We start from the raw sequence: 16,982 nt of genomic DNA on the forward strand, positions 1-16,982 counted from the left end.
AAGTGAGGGGCCTCGGGGCCGACCTCTGCCCCCCTGTCAACACCGACTGCGACCGGTCGGAGAGATAGGAGGAGAACCACCGATAAACGGTGCCTCCCACTCCCAATCCCTCCAACCGGCGCAGCAGGATACCATGGTCGATGGTATCGAAAGCCGCTGAGAGGTCTAATAGGACCAGGGCAGAGGAACAACCCCTATCCCTGGCCCTCCAGAGATCATCCACCAACGCGACCAAAGCCGTCTCCGTGCTGTAACCGGGCCGGAAACCGGACTGGAACGGGTCTAGATAGACAGTTTCATCCAGGTGTAAGGGAACCTGATATGCCACCATCCCCCCACCAACCTCCGCCGCGAAGCGAAGGTTGGAGACCGGACGATAATTACCTAAAACAGCCGGGTCCAGGGAAGGCTTCTTGAGGAGGGGCCTCACCACCGCCTCTTTCAAGGCGGCCGGAAAGACACCCTCCACCAAAGAAGCGCTCGTAATCGCCTGGAGCCAGCCTCGTGTCACCTCCTGCGTGGCCAGCACCAACCAGGAGGGGCACGGGTCCAGTAAACATGTGGTGGCATTCAGCCTCCCCAACAACCTGTCCATGTCCTCGGGAGCAACAGGGTCAAACTCATCCCATAAAATGTCACCAAGACCACCCTCAGCCGTCTCACCCGTATCACCGCAATCTTGGTCCAAACCATCCCGAAGCTGAACGATTTTATCGTATAGATAACCGTTAAACTCCTCAGCACGTCCTGCAGCGGGTCATCCCGCTCCCCTGGTGTAGGAGGGAGCGGGTCACCCAAACAGGGCGGCTGGGCGGTTATCTGCCGATGCAATGAGGAGGCGTAGCTACGCCTCGCTTCCTCAATGCCACTAGGTAAGTCCTAGTATAGGACTTCACTAGTGTCCGATCAGCTTCTGAACGGCTAGACCTCCAGGAACTCTCTAGGCGTCTTCTCCGGCGCTTCATCCCTCTCAGCTCTTCGGAGAACCAAGGAGCCGGTTGGGACCTGCGCCGGGTCAGAGGCCGCAAAGGCACGACACGGTCTAAGGCCCCCGCTGCGGCCCGTTCCCAGGCCGCAACAAGTTCCTCAACCGAGCCGTGAGCCAGACCCTCAGGAAATGGCCCAAGCTCCGTCCGGAACCCATCCGGGTCCATCAGGCGCCTGGGACGGAACCAACGTATCGGCTCCGTCTCCCTGCGGTGGTGAATGGCGGTCAGAAAGTCCAGGCGAAGAAGAGAGTGATCTGACCATGACAAAGGTTCAATGACTATTTCCTTTAAGTCCAGATCTCTCAACCACTGACCAGAGACAAAAATCAGGTCCAGAGTGCCACCCCCAATGTGAGTAGGGCCATCAACTACTTGGGTCAGGTCCAAGGCCGTCATGGAAGCCATGAACTCCCGAGCTGCCGTCGATGACGAGCCGGAAGATGGCAAGTTAAAGTCCCCCATGACTAAAAGTCTGGGGGTCTCAACTGCCACCCCAGCCAGCACCTCCAGGAGCTCGGGCAGGGCGGCTGTCACGCAGCAAGGAGCCAGGTACGTGACCAGCAAGCCCATCTGACACCTATGACCCCACCTCACAAAGAGGGATTCACACCCGGCAATCTGAGGTACAGTGGTCTCCCTCGGCTCTAGACTCTCTTTAATAACAACCGCCACCCCACCACCCCTACCCTGGGCCCTCGGCTGATGGAATGCACGGAAATCCGGTGGGCACATCTCGACCAGGGGCACGCCCCCTTCAGTGCCCAACCAGGTCTCCGTAACGCCTATAATATCCGCGGCACCCCCCTGAATCTGATCATGTATTAGGGGGGCCTTATTGGCCACGGACCGTGCGTTGCATAACATCAGACCCAGATATATCAGATATATATATATATATGTTTTCTGAGGTTTTCGCGGGTGTTTGTATGTAGGTCTTTGGTTATTCGGGTTTTCTCCCGCGTTTCTCCCAGAAGCACGAAGCTGAAGCCTGAAGATGACGAATGAGATTTCGTCGAAACGTCGCCAAGACACTTCCAATTTTACGCGGGAGAAAACCCGAATAACCAAAGACCTACAGATATATATATATATATTTGTAGGTTTTCACTGGTATTGGTATGTAGGTCTTCGCATTTTCAGGTCTTTTCCCATGTAAGGTTGAGAGTATCTTGGCGACGTTTCAACAAGGTCTCACTCATGTGTTAAAACCAGCCTGAAGATGATGAGTGAGACCTCGTCGAAACATCGTCAAAATACTCTCAACCTTACACGGGAAAAGACCTGAAAATGCCAAGACCTACATATATGTGCGTGTGCGTGTGCAGCAGGGTCTGGGGAGGGGGAGTTGGCCTGTAATGCAAACAGTTCAATGTAGGGTCTTGAGCGCTCTCTCAATTCGGGAGGTTTTCTTGAAGACGTTTCATTACCCAGCTAGGTAACTTCAGCAGTGCTAGAAGGGAGGGAGGTTTGTCGAGAGGAGAAGGGGGGAGGAGGAGGGAGGGGAAGAGAAAGAGGACTGTTTTATATTACATGCCAACTCCCCCCCTCCAGACTCTTCTGCATGTGTTAAATAAATAAATATAGATAAATAGATAGATAGATAGATAGATAGATGATAGATAGATAGATAGATAGATAGATAGATAGATAGATAGATAGATAGATAGATAGATAGATAGATAGATGATAGATAGATAGATAGATAGATAGATAGATAGATAGATAGATAGATAGATAGATAGATAGAGGATGGATGGATAGATAGATAGATAGATAGATAGATAGATAGATAGATAGATAGAGATATAATATGAGCAACAAGGTCAGAGGTCAGAGTTTAATTTGCAAGGGCAAACTGCAAAGAGATTATAACCAATCCTTTTTTTTGAAAGAGTTTTTTATTTTTATTTTTCATCAACATATTTAAATGTACCGTCTCTTATCCATCATTAATCATTATTCATCCATCTACCATCTTAGTTAGGTAGATAGATAACTAACTAACTTCCATTTGTTAGTTAGTTGTTCGTGCCAGCTCTTTTAACATTTCCTTCCTTTGTTTTAATACAACCTTTCTTTTTCCTCTTCCTCTTCCCTTTTCTCCCTTCTTGTGTAATGATTCCTTGAAGAGTCAACCCCCCGGAACAGCCATGTAAAAATAGCCATTGTCATAACATCTCGCTGCTCCTAATGTATTTTAGCAGGCAGCTTTGAGCAGTTAAGTCATCGCCTTCCATTCTTGTGTGCTACAGTACTGGCCAAAATTGTGGGAACCTTTTGGGAAAAGTCTATTTTTGAGGTTTGATGGCTAATAACACCACTTTTTTTTTGGAGTTTCAAGATAATCCTATTCCACTGCTGGAATGGCCTGGGAATAGCCTAGACCTTAACCCCATTGAAAATCTATGGAGCCAACCGACTAAAGAAACTTGTTAGTCAGAAGCGATCCAGCAATAAAAAGTAAAGGTTCCTCTCACACATATGTGCTAGTTGTTCCCGACTCTAGGGGGCGGTGCTCATCTCCGTTTCAAAGCCAAAGAGCCAGCGCTGTCCGAAGATGTCTCCGTGGTCATGTGGTCAGCATGACTCAATGCCAAAGGTGCACAGAATAGAATAGAATAGAATAGAATAGAATAGAATACAATAGAATAGAATAGAATAGAATAGAATTTTATTGGCCAAGTGTGATTGGACACACAAGGAATTTGTCTTGGTGCATATGCTCTCAGTGTACATAAAAGAAAAGATACGTTCATCAAGGTACAACATTTACAACACAATTGATGATCAATATATCAATATAAATCATAAGGATTGCCAGCAACAAGTTATAGTCATACAGTCATAAGTGGAAAGAGATTGGTGATGGGAACTATGAAACGATTAATAGTAGTGCAGATTCAGTAAATAGTCTGACAGTGTTGAGGGAATTATTTATTTAGCAGAGTGATGGCCTTCGGGAAAAAACTGTTCTTGTGTCTAGTTGTTCTGGTGTGCAGTGCTCTATAGCGTCGTTTTGAGGGTAGGAGTTGAAACAGTTTATGTCCAGGATGCGAGGGATCTGCAAATATTTTCACGGCCCTCTTCTTGATTCGTGCAGTATACAGGTCCTCCATGGAAGGCAAGTTGGTAGCAATTATTTTTTCTGCAGTTCTAATTATCCTCTGAAGTCTGTGTTTTTTTTGTTGGGTTGCAGAACCGAACCAGACAGTTATAGAGGTGCAAATGACAGACTCAATAATTCCTCTGTAGAATTGGATCAGCAGCTCCTTGGGCAGTTTGAGCTTACTGAGTTGGCGCAGAAAGAACAGTACGCTGTTACCTTCCCACCAAAGGTGGTCCCTATTTTTTCTACTTGCATTTTTACGTGTTTTTGAAACTGCTAGGTTGGCAGAAGCTGGGACAAGCAACGGGAGCTCACCCCGTTACACGGCAGCACTAGGGATTCGAACCGCTGAGCTGCCGACCTTTCGATTGACAAGCTCAACGTCCTAGCCCCTGAGCCACCTCTGACCCAGCAATAAAACCCAGTTAATAGAAGCCATCCTTCAATCCTGGTTTCACATTATAACAGCTGCAGAACTGCAAGATTTGGTTGACTCCACGGGAAGACGTTGTAAGGCCATAATTCATGCTAAAAGCTACCCAATTAAGTATTAACTGACACGGTAATAATTTTTATGTATCTCATTTTTTTCTATGGTGATATTATTTGTGTATCTCGTTTTTTTCTACGCGTTCCCCTTTTCTTCTTTATACTGTAACTGCTATTCTAATAGCAAATCCGTCCTAAAAGTAGTTATTGCATTACATTCTTGATTAAATTATCTTTCGATTGATGTAATAATTTTATGGTACTACTCAAAAAAAAAAAAAAAAGCAGTGCTGTTAGCTAATTTTAGAAAATACAATTTTCCCCAAAAGGTTTCCACAATTTTGGCCACTACTGTATATAACCCCTATTGTTTTATTTTAGTTTTTACACCCCCCCAAAGCAGAAGACAGAAGACACCATCTCAAGAGAAGCATCCGAGAGAGGCCAGAGGCCTTAGCTTGGCTCCCGATGATGCTAATTTAAATCAGGGGAACTTCAGCCTTGACAAAAGCTGCCAATCATGCCTTGGGTTGAAGCGGGGGGGGGGGGGGGAGGGTGTCTTGGCATCGAATCCCCGTTACATAAACCTCCAACCTTTCTCTCTCCTGGAGAGGCAGAGAACCTGATGTGTCACCAACAACTTGTCATGCCGGGTCTCCATCAGGGATGACAGGTTGGCATTCTGGAGAGGAAACTCTTCCTGCTGTTTTTTCTAGAAAAGGGGAATCTCTTTATCTGCCTGGTTACATAAAAAAAACCCTTCCTGGTTTCCTTTTATGGACCGCTTCCTGCTTCCATAACAAGCCCCAGGAAACAAGTGTAAGTGAGCTTCAGCTACGACGTCAGGGGGGCGGAACGTGGAACGATGAACAAACCCATTCAAGGGCTTAGCGCTGGGAGACGGCGGCGATGGGCGGGGTTAATGAGTTGGGGACCCCAGGGGAGAAGGGTGTGCGACCCTTTCTGACCACCACCATCCCCTGTGATCCAGGTGGTCACCCTCTCCCCTGCAGGAAGGGTGGTGGGGCCCCTTTTTTGACCCCATAGTCTAGGAAGTCCTCTGTCACACACCCCACTCCTCGGACACCTGTTCCTCATCCCGTTAGAGAGGATGATGGCGCTCAAACTCCTGCCTCTTGGTTTGGAGAAGTGGAAGGCATCTCCTCTGCTTATTCTGATCTCTTTGCTCAGAAGTCTGGGGTGGGGGGGTCTTCTATTGGGGGAAGGATTTTGTAATTAATTGTGCAGGGGAATGCATCTGAGGGGGCTTTGGGTATCCATCCTACACCGTGGCCAGTCAGGCATGACCGTCATCGGCTTAATCTCCCTGCTTTGTGTCAAGAGAGACAGATTTCATAAGGCCCTTGCTGACTAGGGGATGAATAAGCTTTTCCTCTGCTCTTGAACTGGGGGTGTGGGAGGGGAGAGGGGGGCAGAGAAAGAGGATGCCAGGGGGAGAGAGAGAAAGAAAAGGTAAAGGGATTACTCATCCAACTCTCCAACTGTCTCCGAAACCTTTCAAGCCTTCTCGCCTCAAGTCTGGAGGTGTGCACGAGGGGGTGGCAAAGGCGGACGGGAGGGGGAAGCCGAGAAAGATGCCAGAAGCTGTGTTTTCCCCTGAATCTCTTTCTCATCCAATCAGAGGAGCGTTGTTGATGAGCAAAGAGGCCTGGCTACACCCACGTACGGAGCTGTGTGCAGTATAAGTATGGGTCTCCGTCGGAGAGAGTGGCATAGCAGAGAGAGGGACCGAACAGCTCTCTGCTTCCCAACTCCCGGAGGAAGAGAACCAAACTCTGCTTTAGCTCAAAGTTCTCAGCAGGGTCTGGAAGCCAGGGGGAAGCCGCACCAGCGGCGGAGAGGCAGCCTTCCATCCTTCCAGAGGAAGCGGACGGATCTGCTTGGGAATTAAAAGCCTTCAAAGGCGAGGAGGAAGAAGAAGTCGAGGCTGGAAAGAACTGTCCTGGTCTGCTTCGTGAACTTTTGCTTCAACGCCAAGTGGAGTTGGACGGCCACGTGTTTGTTTGATTTGATTTTTTGAGGTGACCTCCTCTGATTCAGTTGTGTTTTGTGCTTTTGGGAAGAAGAAGGCAAGTCAGTTTCTGGGCAGAGTGGTTTGGAAAAGAATTGTTGGGGTAGAAGTGTATAGCAGCAGAAGGTAGAAATGATGCAGGTGGACAACTTCAACCATGGGAACCTCCACTCTAGTCAGGGTCATCGCGGGATGGCCAACAACAAGCCCAACGTCATCCTTCAGATTGGGAAGTGCAGGGCTGAGATGTTAGACCATGTGAGGAGAACCCACCGACACCTCCTGACCGAGGTGTCCAAACAGGTGGAGAGGGAGCTGAAAGGCCTGCAGAAATCGGTGGGAAAACTTGAGAACAACCTAGAAGACCACGTTCCTTCAGCTGCGGAGAACCAGAGATGGAAAAAATCCATCAAGGCTTGCCTGGCTAGATGTCAGGAGACCATTGCTCACCTGGAGAGGTGGGTCAAGAGGGAGATTAATGTCTGGAAGGAAGTCTTTTTCCGCTTGGAGAAGTGGGCCGACCGGTTGGAATCTAGTGGGGGGAAGTACTGCCATGCTGACCAATCCAGACAAACTGTCTCGGTAGGAGTAGGGGCCCCAGAAATCCAACCCAGCAAAGAGGAAATTTATGATTATGCCTTAGACATGAGTCAGATGTATGCCTTGACCCCTCCTCCTATGGGGGAAGACCCTAGTGGGCCTCAGCCCCATGACTCCTATCAGTGGATCACTGTTCCAGATGACACTCCATCCTCCCCAGTGGAGACCCAGATTTTTGAAGATCCCAGGGAATTCCTGACTCATCTGGAGGATTATCTGAAGCAGGTGGGCGGGACGGAAGAGTATTGGCTCTCGCAGATCCAGAACCACATGAACGGCCCTGCCAAAAAGTGGTGGGAATACAAGCAGGACTCGGTCAAGAACTGGCTGGAGTTTAAGAAAGAGTTCCTCCAATACAGCGAGGGTACCCTGACAAGGGATGCCATCAAACAGGAACTGGATCTCCCCCAGAAGGATGGGGAGCCCCTTGACGAGTTCCTTTGGCGCAAAAGGGACTTGTACCAGACTCTCTACATAGATGCTGAGGAAGAGGAGGTCATCCAATATGTCGTAGGGACCCTCCAGCCCAAACTCAAGCGTTTCCTTAGCCACCCGTACCCCAAAACTTTAGAGCAGTTGATCCAACGGGGCAAGGAAGTTGAGGGCAACCTAGATAATTCCGAGGAGCCCAGTCCCCAGAGGTCCCCCAAACACCAGTTAGGAGGATCGGTGGAAAGTTTGCCTCCTTCTTCTACTGCTAGCCCTGTTGCTAGTGATGAAACTCAACCAGATGTCTCTGCTCCACCAGTCACGGTGATCTGAGCCCAGGCACTAGAAACACAGATGGGAACTATCAGCTTCTTCAGCAGGTTTGTTTCCATTCAGTGGGTGTCTTGGGCTACACTGATGATTCTGGGATCTCAGCTCAGAAGCTGGTTGGAGATAACCGGCTTTTTCTTCTGGTATCCCGTGTGGAGAACATAGCAAGCTTGAACCATCTGGTGTGCTTCAAGCTGGAACATCGGTAGCTGAGTTTGAGGATGGCTTCCTAAAAGCGAGGATCAGACTATGTTACCAAGGTAGGAAATCCTTCTTTTGGGACAGTGACAACTGAATCGCCTTGGGTGGTGACTCCCTAGGGATTTAAATAGACATCCTCACAGAAGGTCCTTCCTTCTAGCATTAGTTCCATCCTTTGACATGCTTTTCCTTCCAGACATTCTCTCACCTTTCCAGGTAGCTGTTGAGAGGTGACTTCTGTTTATCTCTGCATTAGCCAATGGATTGACGTACTTTCTAGGAAGTTTCCAATTTTATTTTTTTATAACTTCCTCGACCTCTTTTAGACCGAGCTCCAAAACATGTTGGAAAGCAAGGTTCAGGTGTCCTGGCAGAACTTCCGCAGAAAATTCCAGCCAACACCTGAAGCTCTGTTGTTTTGGCCTCAGTTTTGATTCTCAAATGGGTATCTCTGGGTTCTCTTTTGACCTGATTTTTAAGGTCCTTCAGCTCCAGAGAAGTCATGAGTAGACACACTTTCCACCTTTCCTTGCTCTAAATCCAAGCCGTTGAGATGAGAAGGGTTCGTGCCATCGAATTTCTTGTTTCATTCATGAGGGCGATAAGCAGAGTTCTAGTGAAGAGGGAGGTTTTTAAGAAACATCTAAGGGGGTTTAGAAAAAGAAAGACTTTGAGGTTGGAGGGATGCATAGACTACAAGAAGGGAAAAAAAGGTGGCACAGACACAGCTTGAACTTAGAACCTAACCCATCTACAAGAACGTCTACTAAAGTTGTACTAGCTTTTGCTAGTTGGGGAAAAAAAATGGACTGCATATTTCAGTGGCGGGGACCATCTTACCCAAGGTGTAAAGCGCCTTCGAACTGAAGCTTTTGTAGTTGAGCCTCATTTGATGATGCAAATAAGAACCAAACTTAGGGAGAAGATCGACAACTTTGAGAGTCTTGTGCCGTTGAAGAGAGAAAAGAGAAGACAAGTGAAAGCGAAGTTCATATCATGGGCAGTTGCCCTTTCTGGCTGAAAAAGACCACTTGGCATGCCAAGGACGAGATGAAGAGCAGCTGGGAACCATGGGGAGACGGGACTCCTTTCCGTAAGCCAGAGGTAAGTCACAACCTCTTGACTTTTTGTCTTTTCCAAGTTTAAGGATGTGGTTGTAGATGATGACAATTTGGGCAAGTTTAGGCTGGTTTCACAACACGCATGACGTGAACATGGGTACGGGGTCTGGGTGGTTTAGCAGGACCTTGTGTTACGGCACAATGTGGTTGGGACAGTGGTGAAATCGATTTTTTTTTACTACTGGTTCTGTGGGTGTGGCTTGGTGGGCATGGTGTGGCTTGGTGGGCGTGGCTTGATGGGCGTGGCAGGGGAAGGATACTGCAAAATCTCCATTCCCACCCCACTCTGGGGCTAGCCAGAGGTGGTATTTGCTGGTTCTCTGAACTACTCAAAATTTCTACTACCAGTTCTCCAGAACCTGCTGGATTTCACCCCTGGTTGGGACCTAGCACGAACACCAGAACACCTGTCAGGGTATGCTTTTCTGGTGTCGCAAAAATTTGGTCCCCTTTTCCCAACCACTGTGGGAATAAGCATTTTCTTGATCTCTGGGAGCAAACCGGCTGATGGACTTTTGTGTAGATGAAACAATCCAGTTGGAGCTTACCGGGGAAGGAAGGAAGGAAGGAAGGAAGGAAGGAAGCAATAGCTTAATATAAGGGATGATCTTCTGAAGCAACTTTAGCTCACACTTCATGCTACTCTTCTGTTACAGTGACTCATTCAAAACTGGCTGTGACTTCCTGAATCACGTGTGGAGCAGATTGGAGGCTGAGAAACCGCTCTGGAAAAGCCCAGCAAGCAACAGAGCTGGATGGATGTCATCTTCCCCAAGGTCTTGCTGCTCTTGTTGGATGAGCGCCTGAAGAAGGAGAAGGTAATTTGAGTTCTCTGCCAGACGGAGAAATTACTCAGCCTGCTCTTAGCTAATCTCCAGATATGTCTATGGAGATTCTTAGTCATCCAGGTGATGGAAGTCCCAAAGGTGTTTTTTTTTCAAGAGGCAACTGGACTTTCTGGTTTTTGTCTTTGAAGGCGTTTTGTGTCTCCTCCAAGAAGCTTCTTCAGCTCTTCCATTCCCCCACCATCCAGTCAGAGCTGAAGAAGTTCCTTGGAGGAGAAGCGAAATGGTTTCAAAGAAAAAAACCCCAGAAAGTCCTGTTGCCTCTTGAAAAAAGTTCCAGATAGAACGTCTGAATTCTCCTGATACTTATATACATAGACCTCCTTATGAACTAGCAAGCAGAAGTTTAGATTCCCAATTTCACAGCAGACTTTGGGAAAGAGGTGCTGGAAATATCACTTTGGGGCTTCCCTAAAGAGGCAAGAATCAAGAACATCCTACCTTAGATAGGTCCTACTTCAAATACCACCTTCTCTTCTCCAGAGCTTTTCCTGCCTCATAAGGAAATGATAGGGAACATTGTACCCTTAACTCCCCAATTTGGGTGGGGTGGGGGGTTTCTCCAGCCTCTTGCCATTGACCATGCTGGCTGGGATAGACCATGCTGGTGGGATTCAAATAATTTAACAACTGGTTCTCTGCTCTAATGACTGGCTGGGTGGGCATGGCCAGGGGATGTGACAGGCAGCACTTGGCCTCCTACACCCCCCTGGGAGCAAAAACGGCCCATGTGGGGGGAGGCAACGCCCCCCTGTTCCCCATTTTGGGCCTAGTAGGCTTCCCTGCAGCCTCCTGGGAGCAAAAACGGGCCATGGGGGGGAATCGCCCCTCCCCCGCACCTCATTTTGGGCCTAGGACTTACACTTACGTGGGAGCCAAAATGAGATGTGTGGGGACTACTGGAAGGGGAGAGGGGGAGGGAATGGCCAGCCAGCCAGCAATTTAACTACCGGTTCACCCGAACCGGCTTGAACTGGCTGAATCTCACCACTAGATAGACCCCAGCCGTGAGGAAACCCACTACCATAATTCTCCAAAACTTTAGCACTTGCTTTTCTTCCCGTTTTATTATCCTGTCACTTAATCATCACTTTCTTTTTATTATTATTATTATTATAGGAAGTTGTTTTCTTCTATTGTTGGTGGCACGGCTCCCGAACTCTTCAACGGCTTCAACTTTTGCATGCAGGAGGGGTGTTTCTCTGAGGAACTGAAGTAGCAGCGTCAACATCTCAAGGTGGGCTGCTACCAAGAAAGCAGAGACGACGCAAGGAAGAAGCTGTGCAAAAAGCGAAGGCCAGCAAAGGGACATTTTATGGGACTTCAAAGGGGCATTTATCTGTTATTCAGATGGCCTCATGCCAAGTTATGACCTTGTGAATGTTGTGACCGAGGGTTGGGGAGGGAAAAATGGTGGAGGACTTTGGTGGAGGACTTCATCCGGAGCTCCAAAGTATCTAGAACTGAGAGAACATCCTTTCTAAAGGGCCACTCTTCATTTTCCTGTCACCTATGTGGCCCATGAAAGTGTTTTAATAAACAACAACAACAACAACTGGTGGATAAATGTTAAAAAAAAAAATTGGAGTCAAAGGTGTTTGGTTAAACAACGTTAGGCTCTATAATTAGGAGCTTGACAACAATGCATGACAAATGGGGCAATCCAACTTTCTCCACTAGCCAGCAGAGTAAGGAATGCAATATTTCTTCCTTCTTCCATTTCTTGAGCCTACTAAGAAGGGTAAAATGTACACACCATTGCATACAATGGACATTAATCAGAACTTTTTTTGATGTTCAAAGAAGTTTTGCTTCACATTCCACCTGTCAAACAGGTTGGATTGGAGATAGGTATAGATTATTATTATTGTTTATTACTATTTCCATCATCTTATTCAGTCTTGGTGGGAGTGACTTTCCACGAAGGTATGTTCCCGGGCCAAATTTAATCACATCATCAAATTCAGAAACATGGTTACCTGAATCGTTCCGAGCCGAATGCAATGTTAGCCGTTGAATAAATGATGATTGTTGTATCAAAAATAGCTTGTTCACGTTAGTCAAAACAGAAGGCCAATGGTAGACTTTTCAGTGGGTCTATCATGTTTACGTGGACCTTCAGCACTTCTTGCTATTGCTTCTCTGGCTTTACAAGCAACTGTGTAACAGTGCTCCTGGGGTTATCAGAGAAGCTGAAGAAGGGAAATGCATGGATTATGGATGGCTTCTAATGAATTGAAGCCTCAGGCTCTTTTGTATGGATCATTGTTTGTTGACTAAGAGAACGGACGCTCTTATTCTCCGTAAGGAGAACATGGGAAACATCTACCAACATGGGAAAGATCTACTTGTTCTACCCAAAGCACCTGAGGGTAGAACAAGAAGCAATGGGTGGAAATTGATCAAGGAAAGAAGCAACTTAAAACTAAGGAGAAATTTCCTGACAGTTAGAACAATTAATCAGTGGAACAACTTGCCTGCAGAAGTTGTGAATGCTCCAACACTGGAAATTTTTAAGAAAATGTTGGATAACCATCTGACTGAGATGGTGTAGGGTTTCCTGTCTGGGCAGGGGGTTGGACTAGAAGGCCTCCAAGGTCCCTTCCAACTCTGTTGTTATATGTTATACCAAACCGAACAGACCATGGTACCTGTTGTGCAATATTAATCCGTCAGAGCTGCTGTCGACTTGTGGACACGTGTTTTCATGGGGACTCTAAATCACTCGAACCTTGTTCCACTTGTATGAAGTTTCTTCTACCTTATCACATTGGTGGTGAGTCTTATGAGGCTGTGTCAGCCAATTAACATTAGAGGAAGAAGAAGATTAAAAAAAAAAAAAGCATTCCCCACATGTAAAAGGATTGTAGCAAAATCAGTTCATTGTGAGGAAGCATTTGTGTTTGTCGATTTCTACAATAAAACAGTGTGTAATAATTGCTTAAAACAATGCAGCTTGGCTTCTCATTCGTTGTTTCCAGTCTTTGGTTCTCCTGCCTGAAATATTGAATGAATGTCTTGATGTGAGGCATGCACATGTGCGTGTGTGCGTGCACACACACACACACACACACACACACACACACACACACACACAGATGTAAACATGAAGGTTCAATTAAACTGATTTATTGCTAAAAAAAATCTATGCATAAGAATCTTGTGAACCAGGGGTGAAATCCAGAAGGTTCTGACAGGTTCTGGAGAACCGGTAGCGGAAATTTTGAGCAGTTTGGAGAACCGGCAAATGCTACCTCTGGCTGGCTCCAGAGTCGGGTGGGAATGGAGATTTTGCAATATGCTTCCCCCAGGAGTGGGGTGGGAATGGAGATTTTGCAATATGCTTCCCCCAGGAGTGGGGTGGGAATGGAGATTTTGCAATATGCTTCCCTTAGGAGTGGGGTGGGAATGGAGATTTTGCAATATGCTTCCCCCAGGAGTGGGGTGGGAATGGAGATTTTGCAATATGCTTCCCTTAGGAGTGGGGTGGGAATGGGGATTTTGCAGTATCCTTCCCCTGCCACACCCACCAAGCCACACCAAGCCACGCCCACAGAACCGGGAGAAAAAAAATGTGGATTTCACCACTGTTCTGAACTAATGGTTAGCATGTGCTTAGAGTTAGATAAGGTTGAATGGGACTCAAGGAGGGTTGGACTTAGTTTGCTTGTGGCTACGTATTCTAGGCTGATAGCCCTTTTCACTCTGCCCCCGGGTTCTGCTAGTTCTTCTCCTATACTTAGGATATTATCAATTTTACTGTCATGACCCCGTAGGAGCCTGAATCTGCGGAGGAAGATGAGCTGAAGCCTGAGCTGAGAGAGATTGAGGGGGTGGCTTTGTTGGTGTCTGAGGAAAATGGGGAAGAGCAGGGCCAATCAGGCCAGGGCCTTTTAGGATTAGAAAAGCTTGTAGACTGAGAGAGCAGGATGAACATGAGAGACCAAGCTCAGGCGAGGAGGAAGGACCACCTCCTCCTGATCCAAGAGCAGGGAGAGTGGAGAGAAGGTGAAAACAGCGCAGACTGAGCAGGCTACTTGTGTTGTGGTCCATCAGCAGCCTACGGAGTTGGCAATGGAGTTGGACAGTGATGAGGCTGAGGTGAGGCCAGGGCCATTGGGGAGTGAGGTGCAGACTCCAGAGTCTCCAGAGACTGATAGTAGTGAGGCAGAGGAACAGGAGGAGCCCTTTCCTAATGCATGCATGAGAAAAGCTGCCAGAAGGCAAGAGCAGTTCAAGCAGAGAGGACAACTCGGGAGTAGGGCCAAGAGATGATTGGCCCCTCCCATAAGGCTTAAAGGACCAGCAATGGCATTTGGCCTTTGCCGGAAAACAACATTGTAGCTGCGTCTTCTGCTTCGTGTACCTCTTTGTTTTTGTGGCTTCTGGACGTTTGCCAGGAAGGGCCTTTGGCAGTTTGCCTAATTGGACCAAGGTTTGCGAGATAACTGAGGAAGTTGTGTTGGGAGGCCTTTGTTTTACTTTGAGTTGAACGACGCTGGGAATGAAGTCATTCCCTGCTGGCTGAATAAAGTTTGTTTGTTTTTCATTGACTGAGTTTCTTACTACCTACTTGGGCCTGGGTCTCAACAACTTGGAAGAAGAATGCCCCACACCTCTTCACAAGGCACACCTGGGGAATGAAACTGAAGGAGATCCTGTGCGGAGGGGCATTTGTCAGGAACAAACACTGAGTTCCTGAAGTGTTGAGTGCTGATGTTTGAACTTCCCAAGAGTTCTTGCATTCTTTCTGGCTTTCTGGACTAATTTATCTGGATCTTTTGTTTCCGGAACTCCTTGATTTGCCCTGCTGGATTTATTGCTGTGCAGCCTTGGTGGACACGGCGCTGGGCTGGATTATTTGCAGCCAGTGGCTGCTTGAGGTTGTGGGTCATCACTTTGTTCTGGGACTTGCCAGAAATGTGGGAACATTTGGGGGAAATTTGAAGCAATTAAGGAGTGGTTTGAACTGCCAGCTGCCTGTGTTATCTCTGTGCCGTGTCCTGCATCAACACATTTACTTTCATTGTATCCATGGATAGCTTTATCGATTCATTCTTATGGGAAAGGTCAAAGAAACAGGTAATCTTTGACTTACAATCATTCATTCAGTGACCATTTGACGGTACAAAGGTACCGAGAAAAGTGATTTATGACCATTTTTCACACTTACGACCAGTGGTGGGATTCAGCCAGTTTGCACCACTTCGGGAGAACCGGTTGTTAACTTTCTGAGCAGTTTAGTGAACTGGTTGTTGGAAGAAATCATTAGGGCAGAGAACCGGTTGTTAAATTACTCGAATCCCACCACTGCTTACGACTGTTGTAGTATTCACATGGTCACGTGATCAAAATTCAGAGGCTTATCAACCATCTCATACTTATGACTTTTGCAGCGTTCTGACGTCACACAGTCACCTTTTGGGGAACTTTTGACAAGAAATATCAGGACTAGGGATGATATGATTGCAATGTTCCAGTATTTGAGGGGCTGCCACAAAGAACAGGGTGTGGATCTACTCTCCAAAGCACCAGAAGGCAGGACAAGAAACAATGGATGGAAACTAATCAAGGAGAGAAGCAACCTGGAATGAAGAAGAAACTTCCTAACAATGAGAACAATTCACCTGTGGAACTGCTTGCTACCAGAAGTTGTAGATGCTTCATCACTGTAGGTTTTTAAGAAGAGACTGGGCAACCATTTGTCCAAAGTGGTGTAGGAATTGATGATTGTAGGGGTATAATTAAGTTGGGACGAAATTTTTTTAGCATATGTTTGTTTTATTTTTAACTATACCTTGTGCTCGTTCCGGGAAGTCAAGGGGGGAGGGGGGTTGTGAAGGGAGGGGGGAGGGGAGGTGGGGGGAAAGGGGGGGGGAATTTTTCTGTAAAACTTTTTGAATAAAAAAAAAAAAGAGACTGGGCAGCCATTTGTCCGAAGTGGTGTAGGGTTTCCTGCCTAAGCAGGGGGTTGGACTAGAAGACCTCCAAGGTCCCTTCCAACTCTGTTATTCAGAGTTTTTCCTCCCCCACCCTGCCCAAAGTATGTCAAGCTGAGAAATGGAGAAAATGGGACAGCCTCGATCCGTTTCAAAGTTGATATGAGTACCTTCTTTGCTTTTACCTGTGATATCATCCTCCATCCCTGGAGGTTTGGAAGAGGAGATGGGGCAGCCATTTGTCCAGAATGGTATAGGGTAGTGATATGTAACAGTGTACATGTGCCAACACCCATAATGCAATGCCCCCCCCCTCCGTAGTCACCGCCCCCTCCCCGCATTTGTGCACAACCCACGTTTTGGTGCTAGCAGGCTTTCCTGAAGCCTCCTGAATCCAAAAATAGGGGGTGGGGGCAGTGGTGGGATTCAGCCAGTTCGCACCAGTTTGGGAGAACCGGTTGTTAACTTTCTGAGCAGTTTGGCAAACTGGTTGTTGGAAGAAATCATTAGGGCAGAGAACCGGTTGTTAAATTACTTGAATCCCACCACTGGGTGGGGGGCATTATGCTTCCCCATCCCTGTGCATGCACCCCTGTTTTGGTGCTAGCAGGCCTTCCTGAAGCCTCCTGAAACCAAAAACAGGGTGCGGGGGGCACTGCACCCTCCAACCCCGCACATGCACATGCGTGTCCTGGCAGAGACCTGAAAATCATCTGGCTGGCAGGAGGCACACAGGAATACGCAGTGGAGCTGACCTGGGTGTCAGCTCGCATGCCTTCAGAGATGCTCTACATGCCATAGGTTTGCCATCATGGGTATAGGGTCTCCTGCTTGAGCAGGGACTAGAAGATCTAGGAAAAAAAACAAAAACCAAAATGCACAGGTACCGGGTATGTGGTAC

At 47.4% G+C, this 16,982-nt stretch overlaps 1 protein-coding gene across 2 annotated transcripts; it reads left to right on the forward strand.

Annotated features, from left to right (window-relative positions):
* The first annotated feature begins 5,207 nt into the window (after window positions 1–5,207).
* Window positions 5,208–13,058, forward strand: ARC (activity regulated cytoskeleton associated protein). Of its 2 annotated transcripts, XM_058178044.1 has the most exons (4): window positions 5,208–5,257; window positions 6,227–9,280; window positions 9,954–10,115; window positions 11,262–13,058. In XM_058178044.1, exon 2 carries the CDS (start codon window positions 6,749–6,751, stop codon window positions 7,976–7,978), a length of 1,230 nt encoding a protein of 409 aa, XP_058034027.1. In that variant the 5' UTR covers window positions 5,208–5,257; window positions 6,227–6,748; the 3' UTR covers window positions 7,979–9,280; window positions 9,954–10,115; window positions 11,262–13,058. The 2 variants fall into 2 exon arrangements, with proteins under 2 accessions (XP_058034027.1, XP_058034026.1); XM_058178043.1 differs by lacking the exon at window positions 5,208–5,257 and having other exon boundaries at window positions 6,188–9,280.
* The last annotated feature ends 3,924 nt before the right edge of the window (window positions 13,059–16,982 follow it).

Source organism: Ahaetulla prasina, chromosome 3, assembly GCF_028640845.1.
Source record: "Ahaetulla prasina isolate Xishuangbanna chromosome 3, ASM2864084v1, whole genome shotgun sequence".
NCBI classification, from domain to species: Eukaryota; Metazoa; Chordata; class Lepidosauria; order Squamata; family Colubridae; genus Ahaetulla; species Ahaetulla prasina.